The following is a 21,680-nucleotide window of genomic DNA, read 5'->3' as shown; positions in this document are numbered from 1 at the left end:
GACCGGGCAGGGGTCGGTGGGGGCATATGTCTGTGGCCGCAGCGCTTCAGGCGTCTGGGGTGAGGATATTATTAGCCGATTCATGCGGGGATGTTTGGAGTCCGTGTCTGTCTTCAACAAACCGTTGTGGACCTTGAGGGCATGTGGCGGGCGGGCATCGTCTCCAACTCTGGCCATGAGCCCAGGCAAGTTTGTCCACAAAAGCCACTTGGTTGTGACACGAGTCACGCATCTTCGTTGGCGACGCACTCCCCGAAGGCCAGAGGATGGTGCGTGTATTGGCAGGCGAAGCCCCAATGGCGACTCCCTGGCGTGGACTGTGGCACACTTACGGTGGACAAGTGCCAGAGGAGGGGTAACCTTGAAGCCCCGCAGCGTCTAGATAGGAGGAGCCATCTCGACGGCCGGGCACCTTTCATGGTGGAAACCGCGGCAATGAGCCGTCACCTGAGCAAACGCTCTTCCTTGCTCCGTGATGACGAGCACGTCGCCGGTTGGAGTGAATCTGGCGAAGGCGCAATGCGCCAAGACGTTTGCAGCAGCGTGAGTATGCATCGGGCACAAGCACAACACCTCCTGGTCCTCGAAGGCTGGCAGGGTATCCGACCACCCTTGGTGATAAAGGGCAGGAGCTCGGCCGTATTTTGGAATATCCATCTTGTTTGAATGTGACACCACCACCACCTCGTGCTGATTGGTAGGATTCGTCGGCGACGCTGTCGTCGCGCTGCGCGGGCATGGCTCGTCGGGATCAACTGCCGTGATTGCGGCCGCGGGCCTAAGGTGAGGCGGCGTCGTCGGTGTCATGCGCTGAGATGACTCTCTGAAATCGAGAATCAGGTGCCAGGACGACACAACAAACAAGGCGTTCCCGTGTTTCAGATTGGCGGGCGGGGTGCGCGACGGGCAGGTGGCCGAGCGACGGACCTAACGTGCAGCTGGACCATGTACGAAGCATGTACGATCACACCCGACCTCGGGCGCGATTCAAAGGCCCATGTGCTTGCGAGATCTTGATCCCTAATGTATTTGGGAAGCGTGCAGGTCGGGCACACGCGGGGTGCAGGCAGGCAGGACAGGGTTCTCCGTGCTTGGCACTGGGCCGCGCATTGCTGTTCCCGGACCCGGAGCTGCCATGCTCGTGAGAGTCGCGAACGGGGTTTCTCGCGACTGCGCTCGCCGCCCGGAGAGACAGGATGTAGTAATCGAGCTGCGTGCCTCGGGAGCATGCGGACGCAGGCTGGCCGCACTCGACAAGTCCACCACCCAAGATCGCCCGGGCCCCTTGGCGTCGAGCCAGGTCGGAGAGGGCCGGCGGAACCGGCGGGGGAGCAGGGCCAAAGTTGATGCCTCTGACCCAGTGAGGCCGGGGTGCTTGGTCGCCAGACGCCGCTAAGGTCCGCCACGCGCAGTTTCCATCGTCAGGTGCGTGGGAGCCCTGGTGCAGCGGCGGCGGGCGGCGCGCATGCGCTGGCCTCGCTCGCCCTGCCTGCCCCTGGGACTGGGTAGCGTTGCGTGCTCGTCGGTAGCGTAGCGTCGTGCGCACTTCCAAATCGTTTCGTTTCCTGGACCTGCGGGAGGGGATGGTTGCAGCGACTAGCCCGTCTAATTATATCTCTTGCAGCCAAGGCGCCCAATCTGGCAATCCAACGTGCCCGGTGAGCGTACGCGATGGAGCACGGAGGATCAGAGGAGGCCGGCGCGGTGACGGCACGACGTGTGAAGGTTCACCGCAGATTCGCAGTCGATGAGGTGCAGCGGGCTGAATGCAGGTGAGAGTAAGCTCAGATACTGGAGCTCCAGTTGCTGCGCTTGTGACGCCCCGACCTGAGCTTCTCCTCACCCTGGATGCGGTGCCGGGGGGCGCGGAGACAGGGCAAGGGGGGCTGCGCGTTCCCCGGCAGGCTGCGAAGTTTGGAACGACCACCAGAAACCTCCCTGACCGCTCGCTCCTGCCTGGCCCGTACGCCTGTCCTGCAAGCCCGCACGTCTTGGAGACCTTGGGGCATGGAGCCCGCCTGGTGATAGGCGGCTTGCCAGGGGCAGGCATGCTGTGACGGAAAGAGCGAGGCGAGGACCGGGGCGGCAAACGGCAAGAGCATCCTTCGACGGCCGGTCCATCAGGCCAAGGCAAGGAAGGCGCGGGCCGCCCGCGACAGCCTGACGCAGAGGCCCGTTCTCCGTCTCCATGCGCCGCCCCTGGATTCCCCAATCTGCCTCTAGCAACTTCGTCACGTACTAGTACTCCGTTAACCATCAGCACGGGCCTTGCGCTTGCGACTCGGCACGGCCCCCGATCCCCCAATGCCCATTGTCAATGTCATCATGGCCTGGCCGCAGGATCGTCCGGTGGCATTCTGGGACATGACTGACTGGACTGGGACTGCCAAGTGCCTGCCAACGCCACCCGGGCATCCGGGCTCCTCCCCGTCGTCGACAACCTGGACAACCTGGAAGGATGGCAGCACCAAAACTCCGGGGAACAAGGCAGCCCCCGGCCAAGCGCCCTGGCCCAGCTCCGTCCGAGGACAATGGCGGCGCGCCAAGTCGGTCAGGCAATTATCAGCAGGGCGGCCAACCCACGCCTTCTCCAATGCGGAGTCAAACCTAACCCCAGGTTTTAACCCCATGGGGGGGTTATCCGCTGCATCCCCCCACACTGACACCCGGCGCACGAGCTCGTTGATTTGGAGAGGCGCGAGGTAATTGTGGCCGTCCCTCCCTCTCCACCCACACCCACTCACTCACACGCTCACTCATGCTCGACTGAGGAGTGAGGACTCGCTCGCACGCGAGTGCCCGGCCCCAAGCAGCCAAACAGACGCCGCCTTTTGCTCCTTACAAGTTGCGCCTTTCCCCTTGTCGACTGATTACTCCGTCCGTCGTGCCCCTCGCCCACCGGCCACTGCTGCTTCCATTCCTTCATCCTCGTCGGCGAGGCTGTCCTGCAACCAGGCTGCGGCTTGCCCACTCATCGCCCAGGTACCTACGCCCCCGAGCTGGTGCCCGTTTGAGTGGCCTGTCTGCGGAGTACCTGTCTCAGAAAGACCCGTTTCCCCGACGCCGTTGTGGCTCTTGTTCCGCACCTGCTCGTTGATCTGATCCTCGGCCGCCCTCCTCCCTCCTCCCCGCCGCCGCCCTCCTCCGCTCTCGGCCGCCGCCCCAAGCCTTGGCCGCTGGCTGGACAGTACAACCCAACCCAGCCCAAGAACCGCGGCAGTCTTCTTCCTTGGAGACGCCATCCTCACTGCCTTGTCTCGTGCAAGACCACGTACAGACACTCCAACAGGCTCACAGCTTCCTTGTCCGGTCCCAATCCTACCCCATCCGGCGCGATCGAGCGGGCTCGTGTTGTGGGAGTCTGCCTCGTCGCGCGAAAGCACTTCTGCCTCCGCCCTCGCCCAGCCATTGGTCTCTGCTCTGAACTCGCATCGTCCTCCGCAACATCCCTGGCCACCCCTTTCCGACTGGGCAGTTGATGGGTCTTGTCTCCTTCGTTGGCTAGCGAGGCCTGCTTCTTGCTCGTTTGGGCCTGCAGACCAGCCAGTGCCGTCTTGCGCCGACATCAAAAGTGCGCGTAAAAAGGGCTGGCCGGAGTCAACCGCGGTTCCCAGCCCCATTCCGTATCCATCTTCGCAGTGCTGGGCATCCCCGCATAACTGTTCCTTCTCCTCCAACAACCTTTGGAAGGCCGACTCTCTCCCCCGCCTCACTGACAGGTACACATGAGGCGGGCTGGTCTCCCGATGGTACGCCTTGGTGCTCGTAATGCTCCCCATCCACCACTCTTTGGAGGGTTCGCCTCCTCACGGAACCGGGGCGACTCTCCTTGTTAGCGAGCCTGGCCAGAGCCGCGATCAGAAACCAAAGACCCTACCCTGCAAGTACTGCAACAAGCGCTTCCGGTCAGTGGCAGTTTCCCTTCCCACCTTCTGCTGTCGTCCGCCTTGTGACTGACTTGAGCATCGTTACTGGCTTTCAGACGTGTCGAGCACGTTCAACGGCATGAAAGAACTCACACGAAGGAAAAGCCGTTCGCCTGCGGCTGGGACCGATGTGGCAAGACTTTTGGCCGTCGGTGAGTTGCATTGTATTGCCTGCCCAGATCGCACATGATACCCTGCGGCCCTTCTCCTTCCCACCACCTACAGCCGGACCCATTCTCTCCCCCATATAGCCACCCTTCTCCTCCGTTCACGCTCCGCGCCCCGGTCCATTTTAGCTAAAGCCCATAAAAACCCCCCGCCTGCACACTCAACGTCTGAGCCCACCGGCAATCACCCCGAGCCTCTCCTTCTTTGTGTTGCAGTGACGACTGACTTATATGGACATCAGTGATCTTCTCGTCAGGCACGAGAAACTAGTCCACCTTAATGATGGCAGTAAAGAGAACAACCGCCCGAGAAAGCTATCATCAGGCACATCCAACCACAAGCCATCCCTGTCGGATGGGCACGTTGAGACAGAGAGTAGCGGTTTGCATCAAGCATCTGCACGGCCGTTGCCCCCACCACCACAGCATCAGCAACCGGCAGCTCCACAGCAGCATTACCATCATGGACCTGTCACCCAAAATGGGGCCCCAGGACCGAACTCGCACGATCCCCGCGGCACGCCTCGATCGGCCGCCTGTAATCTGGATGTCTTGTCAGACGCGGCACTGGCCACGGAGGTCAACTCTATGCCTCCCATGATGGGAGAGATGGGTCAGCATCACACCGGACATGTCTCAATCAAAGGCTATGCCGAGACTGTCGGAAACTACGCGGAGAGGTCGCGAGAAGACCAACAGCAACAGGTCATGTCGACTGGCTTCACTCCACAGACGCAGCCACCTCAGCCAACATACGACGACTACAATCTCTTCCTTGACGACTTTTCTTCTGCACCGCATTTGTTGCCCCCTCATTTTGAGCCGGACCATCAGATGGCTGTGTGGTCTCGCACACCGACGCAGATGCACCCGAGAGGCATTTCGAGACCGCCGTCTCAGTTTCCCTCTCGATTTGCTTCCCTCGCTCCAGATCTTCGCGATGTTGGAGAGTCTGGCCCCCGATTACATGAAGACCCTGCAAGAGCGCCCTCTTTCCGCATATCGGCTGTTGACCACAACGTCATCAAGAACCGGATCGACGAGTATTCCAGCGTTCTCCCGAGCGACTTCGTTTTCCCATCCCGGCATACCTTGACCAGATTTCTTGAAGGCTATATCAGCGGGTTCCACGAGCACCTTCCTTTTCTTCACTTGCCATCGCTGACGCCCTCGGAGTTGGCACCAGAGCTACTGCTTGCAATCTTGGCTGTTGGCGCCCAGTATCGCTTCGAGTTTAATCGAGGATATGCTCTTTGGTACGCTGCCAAAGCCGTCGCTACAGAGCAGATCCGGAGGCGGCATAGCTCTGAGGTGCACGCTCTGCTGCCCACCGCAGCATCGTACAGTCCACACTCTACGCGACCGTCGCCGAGCATAAGTTACCGTCACTCTTTTGCATCTGCTCAGTCCGAAAGACCGACGACACAGGACACACACCGTGAACCATAGTAAGTTTAGTTCTCAGGTACCTTTCGGTAAACGGTGTTGACAGATGGCGACAGCTCCCCAAACACGCCACAAGCTCGGCTGGAGACTATTCAAGCAGTGCTGCTCCTCTTCGCCGTCGGCCTTTGGGGTGCCAAGACGATTTTACAGGACGCCCTGTCACTGCAGAGCACACTGGCGTTCTTGATCCGTGAAGAGGGACTGAGCGTGGAGACCAGTCAGGCTGTGCTTACCGACTGGGACGCGTGGATACGACTCGAGGGTGCCAACCGGACCAAGCTCATTGCTTATTGCTTCTTTAATCTCTGCAGCACAGCGTACGACATGCCGCCGCAACTTCTCACGTCCGAGCTGAACCTCTATTTGCCTCTCCGGTCGCAGTTGTGGCGTGCCGAGACGTCATGGCAGTGGCAAGAGCTGCGGCAGTCAACGCCCATTGCCGAGATCACTGTGCACGAGGCGTTTTCGCGTCTATTTGGCCGGACAAGCCAGGGTCTCCCAGCGAATCTCTCGGCTCTTGGCCACTACGTTTTAATTCACGCTTTGATTCAGCATGTATATCTTCTGAAGCAGACATCGTTTGCGGCTGGCTCGCCATACGATGTGCAGCGGACATTGAAACCAGAGGACGTGGAAGAGGTGACTCAGGCTCTGCGGGTGTGGCAAACGAGCTTTGAGCACCGGCACCAACTGAAGGCGGCCGAATCAGGCCACTACATGAGCGCAGACTCGTTGACGGGCGGTTCACTGACTTTCAATGCCACGGCATTGCTGCGGCTGGCGTACATCAGACTAAACACAGACATCCCGCCAAGCCGGTCGCTGGAAACTCGAGACTCGATGCTAATTGCGTCTGCTCTAAGCACAACGCCGATGCTGTTGCGAAGTCTGCGGCTACACCGGGCGGTGTTCCAGGCCGTCCACGCCTTGTCGATGCTTGTCAAGGCTGGGGTGAACTACGTGGCGAGGGCAAAGTCGACCGAGTGGAGCATACAGCATTCCCGTACGTTTCCCCAAGCGCTGTCGTGACGTTTGACTCAATATGCTTACCTGGAATCAGTCTGCAACTTTGAGTGCGCATTGCTGCTTGCCAAGTGGCTGCTCACTCTTGCCGCCATAACGCCTTCAGACCCACCAGTGTCGCCAGAGGAAAGGAGTCTCTTGGAGACGGTCAGGCGGATGCTGGATGAGACAGAGTTCGCGGTGCCAATCGATCCATCTCTGTCGGGGCCGGGTGCGAGTGGAGGACAAGGCGACATGGCAAGCAGCGATAGCGCCAAGCTGCGACAGCTGGCGAGTGCGGTAGTACGGCTCTGGGCGGAAACGTTCAAGGGAACTCACATCTTCGACCTGGTGAAGGTCATGGGTGCAAGCCTAGATGGATATGCGGATCTGGTTGACAAACCGCCGGGGAGGAGTTCGATGGGCAGGATCGCGTCAGATGGGGGCGTGGCATGAGTTGCTGATGGAGTCGGGCGGCCCTCTGCCGCGCGGGGAGTTTAAGAAACAGAGCGGCGGTATTCGCAGGATATATGTAGACAGAGAGAGGGCTGTGCAAGAACATGGTCGACCTCGTTGTGACCTAGGCTAATGAATGACACCTGATGAATCCTGATTACGACAGTTGTGAGGGTGAGAAATCGATGGTGTGAAAGAGCTGGGAGTCGGATCGGCAAGTTGCTGCGGCCCGGCGTCGGGATTGGGTAGGAAAGGGCGGGATTGTTTGGTAAACACGGAGCTGCAAACGGTCGAGCCGATGCATGGCCGCAGTCAAAGAAGGCTCTGGCGCTGGGTTTATTGGACTGCGCCGGCGTGGATGTCCTGATTCGGCGGCCCCGGACTTTGGCGGAAACCCGTTGTCCTGCTGCAGAGCACGGTGAACGACGTTGCGCAGGTGGTGGATGCACGCAATGGACGAAGTACCGACGCAGCACCTGCGGCAGGGACGGTACATTTCACTCTGCACTCGAAATGTCTCGCACAGCGTCGAGTCCCATGTGAGAAAGCGCAGGTCACGAAGCACAAAGCAGGGGACGGGGCCGCGCTGCTGGACCCCAATTAGGTACCCGCAGAGGCCAATGGGAAGCCAGCCCAGCCCATCCCCCAGGGCAGCCACAGCCCTGGCCGCCGCTGCCGAGGGCCATGACCTCAATTTTGCGGGGCAGCCCAGGGGGTGGACGCTCGCTGCCTCGGCTTCTCCAAGTTGGTCCCGAGCCCCGGTCTTCGTTCGTAGGGCCGCCTGGGAGGGAGGGACGACCGCCGCCGTGGGGTCGCGAGTCGTGACCCTTTTGGCGACGAAGAAGCTCGGCTGTTCGAACGGGACGGGATTGTTCTTAAGACGGCACTTTTTCGTGTGGAGGGGCGGCACCGTCATATCGTATCGCCATACATATATACATAGAAAGCTTTGCGTCGGCATCTGCACTTGGTGTGCGTGGTTGCAGTGGATAAAGCATCGACACAGACCTGACCTACCCTCGCGATCACGAGCCAACGGACCCCGTTGTCGTCGTCACGTCACCGCCTTCTTCGCTACACCGAAACAACCTCCCCCCAGCGCAACGCGCCCCCTTCCTCAAGTCGCGCAGCACACAGCAAGACACCGCTGCCATGACGATCGCGACTGAATTGACCCGGCGGCTGGGCATCCGAGGTGCGTGCCAGCTCAACTCTCCTTGAACCCGTCTCTTCCCTCCCCCACGTGTCAAACGTCGAGATGTCTGTTTCTGACCCGCCAGCGCAGTGCCCGTCGTCCAGGGCGGCATGATGCACGTCGGCACCGCGGACCTCGCGTCGGCCGTCTCCAACGCCGGCGGGCTGGGCATCATCACGGCGCTCATCTTCCCCACGCCGGCGGCGCTGCGCGACGAGATCCGCCGGTGCCGCACCCTGACGCCCAACCCCTTCGCCGTCAACATCACGCTCCTGCCGGCCATGGTGCCGCCCGACTACGGCGCCTACGCGCAGGCCGTCATCGACGAGGGCGTGCGCATCGTCGAGACGGCCGGCAACTCGCCGGGCCCCGTCATCGCGCAGCTCAAGAAGGCGGGCGTCACGGTCCTGCACAAGTGCACCACCATCCGCCACGCCGAGAGCGCCGTCAAGCTCGGCGTCGACTTCCTCAGCATCGACGGCTTCGAGTGCGCCGGCCACGTCGGCGAGAGCGACATCACAAACTTCATCCTGCTGAGCCGCGCCCGCCAGCAGCTCAAGGTGCCCTTCATCGCCTCGGGCGGCTTCGCCGACGGCTGGGGGCTCGCCGCCGCCCTCGTCCTGGGAGCCTGCGGCATCAACATGGGCACCCGCTTCATGTGCACCGTCGAGGCCCCCGTCCACCAGCGCATCAAGGAGGAGATTGTCAAGGCTCAGGAGACGGACACGACCCTGCTGCTGCGCCGCTGGCGCAACACCAGCCGCCTCTACAAGAACAAGGTCGCCCTCGAGGCCCTCAAGATTGAGCAGGAGAGCACCACCGGCGAGTTCAGCGAGATTGCGCCCCTCGTCAGCGGCAAGCGCGGCAAGGAGGTCTTTGTCAACGGCGACCCCGAGTACGGTGTACGTATAAATCGCCCCCCAGGAAACAGACACAAGTCTGGTGTCTTTTGTTCTTTTCGCTGACAGTCTCCTCTCTCTCTAGGTCTGGACCACCGGCCAGGTCATTGGCCTCATCCACGACATCCCCACATGCGACGTGCTGGTCAACCGCATCGAGCGCGAGGCCGAGAGTGCCATCAAGGAGCGCCTCTCCCTCATCAAGTCCGACTCCAAGCTTTAGATGACATTTATTACACAGAGCCATGTATGCATGTATGCGTGTAGAATTTTACAGTATAGTCTATAGAATGACGAAGCTCCCTGTTCATCTAAACCGTTGTCGTCATCATGGGCAGCTTACCGCCCGAGTCTGCCTCCTTTATATCTGAGAATCCAGTCGCCTAAGCCAGGAGGCGGTTCCTCATCCTCGCCCCGCTCGCGGCACGCGCACTGGTTACCAATAATCCTCAAACTGGTATCTCTCCGCCGCCGTGTTCAACTGCCACCGCCCGTCTAGCCGACTCCCGGCGGCCTGGGGCCCCACCGGGGTGTCCAGGTGCCGGTTCAGGCGCACCGTCGGCATTGGCCGGTCACACTGCCAGCTCTCGCCGCCACAGAGGCTCACGCTCGTCTCCGCGATGGCGAGCGACTCCCTCGCCGAGGTATCCTCGTCCGCCCTCCAGCCGTCGGGGGCCACTCGCGCCTTCGCCCCCTCCCCCTGGGCGAAAGCGTCCTCCGCGAGCGTCAGTTCGGCCTCGATAAAGGCCCCGCGGACACCAATGTAGAAGTTGTCCGCAATGTCTGATGACTTGGCAAGCGAGCACGCCTCCTCGCCTCTGTCCTTCGAGTAGTATAGTGTCGCGTCCGGTCGCCAAAGGGAGTTCCTGGACGTTTCGTGCCAGGTGCAGCGCATTCCTCTGCTGGCGTCGCAGTGACGAGACGGCTTTGGCCCTGCGCCGTCAACCACAGGCTCCTTGAAGCCGCGGCCTGCTCTCCACGGCCGGGGGGTGGGTTGGTAGCCCGAGCATGGCAGCGCGTCCGAGTGATAGTAAGGCTTCGGGTAACGGAGGTCAAAGATGCGCACGGCCGGCTCCGTTGCTCCCGCAGCGACGAAACGCTGAGTGCCGTAGACCAGCAGCGCGTTGCTTGGGTTGTAAGGCTGAAAGGGGTCACGGTACGTGGCATCGTGATCCGAGGGTGTGCGCATATCTAGGAGTCTGAGCCCATACATGTTAGCGTTTCTTGTCGTCGCGACACTGAACGAGGCGAGAGCCAGAGTGCTCACCTGTAGCTGCCGTCACGCCACGCACTCAGCAGCAGATTCCCTTGGGCCCCGACAGGCTCGATGGCCCACACGGTATGTTTCGTCGTTGACGAAGGGAGGCGAGGCACACCCCCCTTGATGTGACGGTGCTTCGGTGGCGGAGAGAGCTCGATACCGGTCGGCCGGATTTTCCCCCACCGCAGCGGCTCGTTGCTCCAGCTCATGCCGCACGCGATGGTGTCCCCGCTCATGAACTTGACGCAGTGCATCATGGGGACGTACCCGCCGCTGTCGGCAGCATCCTGCGACACGTCGTAGTACATCATCGGCTTCAGCTCCTTCTCCGAGTCGTCCGCCGAAGATAGATCGTATAAAGTCAGGAGGGTGCTCCGGCAGGTCGCCATGATTCGCGACTCGGGTTGCCATTCTGTCCAAGTAACGGCGCGCTGGCCGAGCGAGCGTCCCAGTTTCTGGTTTGTCTCGTCCACGTGGAGCAGTGTCCTGGCTGGCTGGCCGAAAGAATCGTCGAAAGCAGCAGAGAGCAGCTGGATGTCGCCGTTTGCCCGCCCGACGACGAGCTCTGGTTTATCGCCCCTCTCGATGGTCGACACCGCCGTTACGTCGCCCTTCCCTGCTGAAAATCCCGCTTCCTTGCCCGCGAGCGTCCTCCATGTGTCTTGGGACTTGTCGCCGCCTGTCCGCCACCGCACCCGTATATCTTCTCCGGTTCCGCACGCCAGCAGCTCGTCTTGCTGCGAGCCCGACGACGTCAGGCACACATCCAGCACCGACTTGAACGCCACGGACTGCTCGCCCCTGTGCCACCTGGCTCGGTTCTGCCCCGCGTCTCGCTGACGTCGGTCCTCGCGGAAATAGCAGAACCGCAGGCCGCGCCGTTCCCAGCACCGATCCAGGTACGTCAGCCGGTCGGCGGCTGCCCGCCAGTCCACCGCCGTGCCGCCCATGGGCATTCGATGAGAGGGAAACCGCGTCCGTGCCCAGGCTCTCCAGCCTTCTCGGTGCATGGCTGCTTGGGTGTCGCGGCACGACGCGCTGAGGTGGGACACATCGCGGGCTGTGTCAATGTGCTCGACGATGTCGATGAAGACGTGATCTGGGAGGCTTCCCAGATTCGTTGGTGGTGTATTCATGGTGTTGAGTTCATAGTTGGATGTTCCTCCTCTGCACTGGCGATCGGCGTCTTTTTGATATCAGTGCCGCGGAAGCGGCTTGACACGGCGCGCCTGTCCTCAAGGCTCTATGGTTGACTCATATGAATGGTTCAGGGTCGAATGCATTGCAGCTGTCCCGAACCTTGCCTGGCGCGAATCGAGGCGATTTCTTGACTGCAGTTTCTGGACGTCGTGCAGGTGAAAGTGAGCGTGAGTGTGGGTGAGGCTGCAGAGATGCGTCATAATTAGCGGGCCGCTAATTAGTTAGGTCCATGCATAGCCGCCACCAACCCGACTGCCTAAAACAGTGAACACTGAACTAAACTGTAGGGCCTTCGCAACAGCCTCAGCCAGATTCACTGCTCCAGTCAGCCTGCGGCACCGCCATGACGACAGCACTTTCACGTTGTCATCCATGGCACTGAGTCATAGCAAGGCTCAAGTCATTTTATACACCGTAATGGATTGCTGTCCAACAATGCTCTCCTGCTCAAAGTCATGCTAAGAAAAATACCAAACGCCTTGCATCCCGTCAATACCGCCCGTGGTATCATTACGACTCCTTCAACGGCGTCACGCCCTCCCTTTACATGAGTAGATACATGGCTCTTACGGCCTTTTCAGCGGCAGCAATGTGCCAGGGGCGCACGTCCGCCTCCCGCCGCACCACTCCTCTTGCTCTTGCCAGGGTGCCCAGCCCCCTGAAGTGGCTAAGCATCTCGCGAAGGAGCGGTTCGTACGCTCGAGGGCTGGCGTCGGTGTGCACCATGTTGACCTCCATCAGGACCGGGGCGTCCTCGATCCTCGTCCCCGTGCGCTTGATCAGGTAGCCGCTGACCAATGCAGGGTGAAGGTCCAGGACGGTCGACGAATTGTTCAGCCGATGCCCGACCAGCGCACCCCAAGTCTGGTCCGTGACATCCACAAGAACGGCATCGGCTTCTGAGTCGCCCGCGCCGTCTGTACCAGGCGTGGCAGCAGTGGCATTGCTGTCTCGTGCCGGGGTCGCAGGGGTGCCGCTCTGCTCCGGGGACACAATGTTCGCTTGCGGTGTAGACACCGGGGTCGTATGGAACGGAACCGAGGGCGGCTGTAGCTTGACCTCCGGCGGCACAAGCTGCAGCGATGGGCTCGTGTCGACGGCCAGGAGAATGACCGCAACCGACGCTTTGATCTCCGTTCGGGCCAGGTCAACCCAAAAGTCGATTTCCTGCTGGTCCATTGGTCCACACTTGGTGATGATGATGCGCCAATGGACCTTCCACGCCGAGATGAGATCCAATGTTGACTCCCATATTTCGTGCGCAACCTCGTTCATCGAGCGAGATTGTGGCCGCCCCTTTCGCCCCAGACAGTATGAGGCCGTCTCTTGTTGATTACCGCGGTCATCTGTCCACGCAGCTGTCACCCACCTCTCGTCAACGCTCTGCGCGTATGCCACGTGAATGGCCGAGTTCTCCCGGATGAGCGATGCTGACGGCGACACTGTCAACTTGAAGTCGATGATGCGCGGTAGTTGCTGCTCCAATCTGATCGCCGGAGCAGGCATAGGGCCGCCGAACAGCGTGCAGCGATCGTACGTCTCCATGCATAGCCTGACGAGCTCCGGCCCCGGCGTCACCACCAGCGAGCTTGGCGCAGACAACAAGTCAGCCGAAACGAGTTGCAGAACCAGCTCGTTTGGCGCCACAAGCTTCTGAGAGGCTAAGCTCTTCCAGTACGACTCGAAGTAGCGCTGAAACGCGGAACATGCCTCGACGATCGTTCCAGGGTTGTTCGGAGAGTACACGTAGTACACCACGATATTCGTCTCGGTGACCGTCAGGTTGTTCATCGCTCCTCGCAGCGTTTCCATGCTCTCGACCAAACTAGACCCGTGCCTGGTCATCGTGGCATCCGGCGACGTCGATATCCTGTCTACCTCGTACGGCAACAGCCCGTCATCCAGGTCTGCGGAGAGCGGCATGCTGTACAGTGAGCCGAGCTTCAGGACTTCGTACACACTCTTCAAGCGTCCCAGGAACGTTTTGACGTTTTCTTTCATGCCGGGCCAGCCCGGGAACACACATACAGCGTTCAAGTTCTTGCGACCCGATGATGGTGCTAGACCGAGGCTTTCCCAGAAAGTAACAGCGCTCGGCAAGACTGAAAGCTTGACATCTGATCTGCGAACCTCGAGATGCGGGCCTGGAATCTGGTAAAGATTGCTCGGCCGCACCTGTTCCGAGCTTGCATCCCTACCGGGGACGGGACGGGGCTGGACACGGCTCGACTGGCCAACAAAGGGTACATCTGGGATGTCGAGGAACCCTTTTAGGCTGACCGGTCCTGCATTCTTTAGCAGCGACGGTACTGACTCCCGCAGCGTTTGCAGGGCATTGCGCGCTTCGCAAGGTCGCAGCTGGGAACTGAGGCTGCCAGAGCCTCCTGGTGAGTCCGGATCGTCCGTGGAGCAAATGTCAAGCTTGCCGATAGCCGCTTGATCGGTTAATATTTGTGCGACCTGGATGAAATCCTCGTCACCAAGAGAAAGCTCAAGGGGTATTGGCTCTGGGTCTGAGAATAATTGGCAAAGAGGAAGCTCAACGGCATCCGGCTTGGAAAGTCTCGGCAGTTCCGTTGCGAGCTGGTGGTCTGGTTCCTCGAACGTATCCAAATCTCGTGCGGATGTCACTTGTGACGCAACGTCGTCATCGGGCGCAGCAACTTTGACGCTGGACTTGACCGGCGAGGTCGGCTCTTCTGTTGTGTAACTTGAGCCGTCTTCATCAGATCCAGCGCTGCTATCGTCATCTTCGGATAGGGAGTTCTCCATCCTCGCTGGACTCAGACGCGCTGTAGGAGGGTCCAGTCCCGTCGAAGTCTTGGCCAATACACCAGGCTGCAGGTCGCGCTCTCTAAATCTCTTCATATGCCTCCCGTGCCGTTTGAGGTAGTCCGTCTCCGGCAGTAACCCTGGTTCCAATCGTGGCTTTTCGGTGCTGGCAATCTTTTTGTAGTCAAACTGCCCGCCTTGCTCGTACTTTTTGTTAATCATCGGAAGAGTCGGGTCGAAGCTCATACTCTCAAACGTTCTTGTCGTCCGATTCACGTCAGCAACCGAGGACGTATTCATGGCTTGCCCAGCTTCCGTCAAAGAGGCTCGGACTCGCTTGAATACTGTATGCGGATCGAACGGACTCGATTCTCGTTTCATCGAGCCCGTCCGTGCGTCTCTGCCTCGTTGTGGTGCGTTGTCATTTTGTGTGCTCCTGGCATGCTTCAACTCTGGCTTCGCAAAGACTGCATCGTCCCGATCCTGGGCAGGCTCAGCCTTCACGTCTGTTGTGTTCGGTGTGGCTTCATCTGCCTTCTGGATACCTCCGTCGGTGACGGCATTGTCATTGATATCGTCCATAGAGATTTCAATGTCCTCCTCGTCGGGGGCCTCGTCGAAGAAATTGAAGTCGGCATCGGTAATGTCGTTGTCACCGAACATGTCGCCTCCCATATCGCCAAACATGTGTTCCGCATCGTTGAGCAAGTTCACGTCGCTCCTTTGTCGTTTTGAGTCGTGGAAATCGCTTGAAGTGTCGAAGACCTCGCCCGTGTTGTTCGCAGTTGACGAGACTGGATCCACGTCAGGCACCGGAACGGATGACATGGGGTTGCCAGGGCTTGACAAAGTGCCGTCGAACGACGGAGTTACGCCATTCAGATGTTGCACGCCATCAGGGGGAGTCGGATAGATGGCACTGGCAGCAGTCGCACTCGGTCGTCGAATCGTCGCAGGCGATGGCACGCTGGGTCTTGGCGCACGAGCATCGGCTAGGCTTGGGTCCCTTGCTACTGCTGCTCGCTCGATCTTGCGCTTTGACAGTTTCTCTTCTCTTTCGGGGGCAGAATTGAACCAGCCCCTTGCATCGCCAAGTGGATCGTGGCTCTCCTCGTGACCACTGAGGAGGTTGTCGCCAACTCGGCTTGTTGCTGATACTTCCACTACTCGTTTGCGAAAGCAAAGGGGACCTGGCCAAGGCAGCGTGACGGTAGAACCGAGAGGCTGTTGTCGCCGAGGGTCAATCTTAGCGTCCAGAAGCCTTGGCTTGGGCACCAGAAGATTCACCCAAGTGCAGTCAGAGAGACTGGCTGGAGCAACGCCACGCAGCTTCAGGATCTTCAGGCAAGCCTGTTTCCACATGGAGTCGTGGGCATCATATCCACCACGTAGGCTCAGTGCCTGAGTATTCGGCGTTTGGGCCAGGCTTGCGGATCCTGGATCCGTGCCTGAAGCGAACTGGTTCTTGGTCAGAGCCCCAAAAGGGGCTGCGATGATCGGCGTGGCCGGCAACGAGAGGCTAGCCGTGACAGTGTCCGAGAGCGACGTAAGCCCTCGGCATCGCGAAAAGACGAAGCTGGTTACTAACGCGCCGGTTGTGGTAAGATACGCTCGCAACGTGGCCAACACCGGGCAGTTCTCGGGCCCAAGTTCGGAGGGTTCTTCGGAGCCTGGCCCCACGGCGGGGAGAAGCACGGTTCGGTAGTTCAGGGGAGTTGCGCCAGAGCGGCTGCAAAAGGTGGATGATATCGACAGTAGGAGGGCTGTGATGAAGTTTTCGTAGACGGTCTTGGGCGGTATCGCCTTCGAGTCGCCCCCAGTGACTTCGTTGAACTGCGATTCGTGCTCTTGCGAACCTGCACCGCTAAGCTGAGACGTGTTGCCCGAGATCGTACTGCGCTGAGACGGGTCGAGGGCGGATGCACCCGAGACGGCAGTCGTCGGAGTCTGGCTCATTTGCGGGTGAGGACGGGCCTTTTGTAGATTCGCTGGCTCCAGAGTTCCCTCCGCACCAAGCAGCAGCCGGTGCCCGCATGTCTCTAATGTTCTGTCGAGGGTCTCGCTTGCGACGTTGTCATGCCCTTCCTTTCCGGCTAGGCGAAAATGCCAGATCCAACGCCTGGAAGCATCGTAGAATACGACATGGCCGTCCTTCCTCAGTTGACTCTCAACGTCGAGGGCAGACGAGGCGAAGCGCTGAGATGACTCGGTCGAGGGTTCGTAAATGCGATAGCAGACGGATGCAATATTGGACTAGACATTGGATTAGCATTTGGACTGCTGGGAGAGGCACCTTGGAAGGGCGACGAACGATAAGCAGAGTGTTAGTATCGTATTCGGCAGTATCCATATCGACAGCTTCGATTGCGCTTCGCCCGAGGCAGCCCACAGGACGGCACCTTGAGATGCGACGCGACGGCACGCACGGGAACCGCGCTTTTCTGCGTCTTTCGGCCTGAGCTTGCGCAAGATATGCCCTAGTCTGCGAACCGGTCTTTAGGAGAAATCGAATGCCTCGGCGGTTCCTTCCGTTGAGCGCAATGGTCCCCCGGGCTCCATCTCAGCGGGTCGTGGTTGGCGGCCGTCGCTGCTCGTGAGGCTCGCCACGACGGGCACGGCCTGAGATGGTATTCGCAGTCGATGGGGGGATCAACGCCGTCGCAGGGTGGTGAATTGCAACGTCTTAGCAGGCGTCATTGACATGGAGCGTTTGTTCGTGGGCTGCACTCCTGGACGGGCCGCGCGCCGATGGAGACGGAGTGCTGTGGGATGTCGTCGTCAGGGAGGTGGAGGGCGCCAGTAGAAAGCTTCAGCACCAGCACTGACGCTGGGGCCGCTGCCTCGTCGGTTTGGCTGACTCGGTCAGACCCGACACTAACGCGGCGCAATGTGGGGGTCGGTCAGCATGGATGCTCACCGAGGCGCACTGGCAAAGGTGGGACCTGCGTTTTCTTCACCGTCCGTCACCTTGATTTTTTTTCTTGGGCGCCAAAGACGCTGCGGCTTGCGGCCCTCCCTCCTTCCTGTCCGACAAAATAATTTCGATACTGAGCCCGCGTCGCGATTTCTGAGCCTTTTCAGTGTCGCCGACCATGAAGCTCTCAAATCCGGGCACCGTCCCGGTCTACACGATCTCGGGCGCATCGACCGCCCGCCCACTACCGGACTGGCTTGCCCGCCGCCGCAAGCGAAGCCTCAAGAACGACCCGGAATACCAGAACCGCGTCGAGTTGCTACAAGACTTCGAGTTCGAAGAGGCCAGCAACTGCATTCGCATCAGCGAAGATGGCGAATGGGTCATGTCCACCGGCACATACAAACCCCAAATCCACGTCCACAACCTCCCGCAACTGTCTCTGTCCTTTACACGCCACACGACCTCGTTGAACCTTTCCTTTGTCCTTCTCTCGCAGGACTACTCCAAATCCCTGCACCTACAAACGGATCGCAAGCTCGAGTTCCACACCCCGATGGGATGCCATTACGAAGTACGGATACCCAGATATGGCCGCGACCTGCTGTACGATCGACATGCCGCCGAGGCCCTTGTGCCTGCCGTTGGACTGGACGCCGACGGAAAGGGCGAGGTCTTCCGCATGAACCTCGAACTAGGGCGCTACATGAAGTCATACCAGATCGAAGTGGGCGGCGACGACGAGACCGGCGGTGGCTTGCAAGGCGGCATCGGGGTCGGCAGTGTAAATGTCGGCGCCATTGCCGAGAACACGCACAACCTCCTCGCCTTTGGAACTTCGATAGGGACGGTGGAATTCTGGGATCCCCGTTCAAAGTCAAGGGCAGCCCTGCTCAGCGGTCACGATGGCGAGGTTACCGCTCTCGATTTCGCCTCATCAGGCCTGTCCTTGGCTACGGGCTCATCCACAGGCATGATCCAGCTCTTTGATCTCCGGCGTCCAGTGCCTCTTCTGAAGAAAGACCACGGCTACGGGTTTGCGGTTCAGAAGCTCATTCACATGACGACCTCATCGCAAGAGAAGAAGATTATGTCTGCGGACAAGCGCATCATCAAAATCTGGGACGAGCAGTCCGGGGACCCATGGACGTCGGTTGAGCCGGTCGTCGACATCAACGACGTGGCATGGTGCAAAAACACCGGAATGCTGCTCACCGCGAATGAGGGGAAACAGCAGCATGCGTTTTTCGTGCCACAGCTGGGGCCCGCTCCGAAGTGGTGCTCTTTCCTGGACAACATGGTCGAGGAAATGGCCGAGGAGGTGCATACGGAAACATACGACAACTACAAGTTCCTGACGTTGCCAGAGCTGAAACAGCTCAGCCTGGCGCATCTTGTGGGAAAGACGAATCTTCTGCGCCCATACATGCACGGTTATTTTGTCGCATCCAAGCTGTATGAACAGGCTAAGCTGATCGCCAACCCGTACGCCTGGGAAGAGGAGAGAATGAAACGCGTCAAAGACAAGGTCGAGAAGGAGCGCGCCAGCAGAATCAGGGGCAGCAAGAAGGTCAAGGTCAACCAGAAGCTGGTTGACAAACTGCTCAAGAAGCAGGAGAACAGAGGCGAGGTCGATACCAACGCCGGCCTTCTCGGAGATGAGCGTTTCGCTCAGATGTTTGAGGACGAGGACTTCATGGTCGATGAAAACAGCCGCGAGTTCCAGCTGCTCAACCCCAGCACTGTCGTCGAACCATCTGCGGACCCCGCGGCTCCATCTCGATACCAAGCGAAAGATTCTGAGGATGAGTCCAGCGATGATGACGAGCCCGCGCCGGTGCGCAAGCCCAAGGACGACGTGGTCATGCGAGTTTCATCGTCACAGAATGATGGTGCAAAGATGCGCGACACTGCGTTGGGGTCAAGACAACAGAAGTTTGGTCGTGGAGATAGAGCAAGAACTGGAAACGTGGTTGGCGAGCGACAAGTCTCTTTCGTCCCAGCATCGAAGAAGAAGAACAGAGAGGAGGAAACGCCAGCGCCGCAGAAGAAAAGCTTTGGGAACCGGCGGAGTGCCAGCTCCAACACGTTCAGAAAGATGTAATAGCACGGAGCACAAGCCAACCATCCATCTTTCAACCACAGGGCCTACCAGTAATCATCGACATGTCCAACGACCCTTGCACCTTACACCCGAAAGCGCCAACAGCCTCACCTCACAAATCATCGTCGGGACTTTTTTGCGGCTGTTGATTGAGCCAGACCTTTCTCGAGGTCTTCTGGTCGGAGGCGCGGCGTGGGCGGCACACTGTCGGCACGCTTTGCTCGCCCACGTCGGGTTGACCCCGTCGACCCCTTCACAGAGTCTGGAAACTCCGATCGCCGCGGCGTGATTGCAGCAACGACCTTCTTGGCCGATCTTCGGAGCGTCTCTCTCATCGTCCACTCTCGTTTCTTGGCGATGAAGAAGAGGGTAGCAGTCGTCACTGTCGGGTATCAGCATTGAAGGCCGGATACTGGCAGTTGCAGGGCTACCTACCACCAACGATGGTGGCGACGACCACGACCACGACTATGGCCACCAGACCGCCTGTTGAGAGAGACATGGCGGAGCTGCTGCCAGAAGCCCCAGCTTCCACACCTGATTCGGGAGTTGGAGCTGAACCACCTCCGGCGTCCCCTTGGGACGTGCCATGGTCATCTCGCGATAGTAGGAATGATCGTGGATACATGTTAGCTGAGGGCCCTACTGCACAGTGAGAAACTCATAAACGTGCTTGAATAGTGGTGAACAAAATAGAAGCAAGAGTCAACGTCCAGTCAAGGGCTGTCGGTATTTACATGCTGTGTAACCCCCCTCTCCCTCTCAGGCGGTACCGTGAGTGAGCACACCCCATGCGACGCCGGCAATGCGACGTGCATCGCCTGCCGCCCTTGGCCAACCCTCTCGTACCTTGCAGGGGCTCCCTGTGGTGTGTGACGAGGCCTATCACCCGGAATAGACCTGTCTCGAGACGTGACGGGATCGTGATTGGCGAGGCGCGCTCTCGAAGCGCCGAGCAACCAGCACCCTGCGCACCCAACCAGCCAATGAGGTGTGGTAGGCGAGGCGCCGAGCGACAACCTCCGGCCAGCCATCTCAGGACGACCAGTCTTCACACATCGGGGTCTTGCGCTTGGGTCTCCTTGAAGACGTCAATGCATGCAGGGGTTGGTGTTTGCAGCGTTTCGCTCGACGATACCCTGCGGTAGAGTGAGCACCGTTACTTCATGCCGATGCTGGTGATCCCGTCAATCACAATCCCAACTCACGGTCTTAGGGAGCATGGCGATACCGTCGCAAAACCGATTTGCTTTCGGTCGTGATCATAGACACTGGCAATTTTGTTGCCGGGAGACTTGCTAGAGATGAAATTGCTCCAGTGGCTTCGAAAATCTTCAATCGCACATTCAAGCCTCAGCGGCGAAATGGAGCTCACTGGTGAACGTGCATGTCTCATCGTCGACGACATCATATTGGTCTCATCCTCGACATCTTTCGAGAATTTGCAAGTCTGTCAATTGTAAAGCTTCGGGGGCAGGTATTCCGTGTTGATGTGTCGAGGCCTCACTGCTCCTCGGCGGCTCCTTCCTGTCATGGCGATTGTGCGGCGCTCCTTCCCTGACCAGCTACGAACAACCACACGCCATGGGCGATGTGTATTTTTTGCCTCTCATCCTTCCTTTCCACCTTCGCCCAGGGGATTTTTGGCTCGACGAGGCTCGACTGTTGTACTCGCGGGCGTTCCGTTACGAGACTGCGAGTGCGGGACGAAACTGCCAAGACACTCGAACCTGGTGCGCATCAAACTATCGTGCCTCGCCCAAGGGCAAACAGACGTCGTTCCCGGACTAGTCTGCGTGTCCTTACCTTGACCACAGTCATCATGACGCCCTCCCCGGGCCGTTATCCAAAGGGGTGCTCGCCGATTAGCGTGAGGAGCAGTGATACGTGCGAACTGCAGGCTGACCAGCGAGACTTCATCAGGCCGAGGTCAATAGTGCCAGACTCTCAAGACCACATCGGCAACCAATTCGATGAGCATCCTGCGAAGAAATTTTCCGCAGCCAAGGATGAGATATCGGAGGGCGTCCTGGGTGAAGGTTTCGCTTTTGCTCCAAAGCAGCCTTCTAGGCCTGGTCAATTTTCTGAGAGACCACTCGGACGCACTTCCGTTACCAAGCAGCCCAAGCCCATCGAAAAACAAGATGCACAACTTCCAGTGGCCCCCCCTGGCCTAAAACGACCTTTGTTCAAAGTGCAGGCAGCGAGACAAGTACGACCGACGCCTCTGGACATTCTCGAGATCTATGTCCCAGCTGAGAGGTCCCCGTTGAACTCAACCCCACGACGAAGGCTCGATTTGTCGCTGACGTCCCCTATTGTCGATAAGTCAAGTGAA

The 21,680-nt window shown here is 59.3% G+C and overlaps 5 protein-coding genes across 5 annotated transcripts; 3 read left to right on the top strand and 2 right to left on the bottom strand.

The window, feature by feature from the left end:
- Positions 1–4,693: 4,693 nt before the first annotated feature.
- PLICBS_006060 (uncharacterized protein) lies at positions 4,694–6,997 on the top strand (the record flags this gene model as incomplete). The annotated part of the gene is made up of 3 exons (XM_018319808.2): positions 4,694–5,541; positions 5,596–6,542; positions 6,600–6,997. 3 exons carry the CDS (start codon positions 4,694–4,696, stop codon positions 6,995–6,997), a joined length of 2,193 nt encoding a protein of 730 aa, XP_018182282.1.
- Positions 6,998–8,149: 1,152 nt separating this feature from the next.
- PLICBS_006059 (uncharacterized protein) lies at positions 8,150–9,314 on the top strand (the record flags this gene model as incomplete). Its single annotated transcript, XM_065600858.1, has 3 exons — positions 8,150–8,192; positions 8,283–9,094; positions 9,177–9,314. The coding sequence occupies 3 exons, from the start codon at positions 8,150–8,152 to the stop codon at positions 9,312–9,314; spliced, it is 993 nt and encodes a 330-aa protein (XP_065456930.1).
- Positions 9,315–9,527: 213 nt separating this feature from the next.
- On the bottom strand, positions 9,528–11,488 carry PLICBS_006058 (uncharacterized protein; the record flags this gene model as incomplete). The annotated part of the gene is made up of 2 exons (XM_018319806.2): positions 9,528–10,290; positions 10,359–11,488. 2 exons carry the CDS (start codon positions 11,486–11,488, stop codon positions 9,528–9,530), a joined length of 1,893 nt encoding a protein of 630 aa, XP_018182280.2.
- A 607-nt stretch (positions 11,489–12,095) lies between these two features.
- On the bottom strand, positions 12,096–16,674 carry PLICBS_006057 (mediator of RNA polymerase II transcription subunit 13; the record flags this gene model as incomplete). The annotated part of the gene is made up of 2 exons (XM_018319805.2): positions 12,096–16,577; positions 16,636–16,674. The coding sequence occupies 2 exons, from the start codon at positions 16,672–16,674 to the stop codon at positions 12,096–12,098; spliced, it is 4,521 nt and encodes a 1,506-aa protein (XP_018182279.2).
- Positions 16,675–17,416: 742 nt separating this feature from the next.
- On the top strand, positions 17,417–19,342 carry PLICBS_006056 (small ribosomal subunit biogenesis; the record flags this gene model as incomplete). Its single annotated transcript, XM_018319804.1, has 1 exon — positions 17,417–19,342. One exon carries the CDS (start codon positions 17,417–17,419, stop codon positions 19,340–19,342), a length of 1,926 nt encoding a protein of 641 aa, XP_018182278.1.
- Positions 19,343–21,680: the final 2,338 nt, after the last annotated feature.

The sequence above is a fragment of the Purpureocillium lilacinum genome (assembly GCF_023168085.1).
Source record: "Purpureocillium lilacinum CBS 284.36 DNA, scaffold_4, whole genome shotgun sequence".
NCBI lineage: Eukaryota > Fungi > Ascomycota > Sordariomycetes > Hypocreales > Ophiocordycipitaceae > Purpureocillium > Purpureocillium lilacinum.
This window is presented reverse-complemented; position numbering and strand designations above follow the sequence as displayed.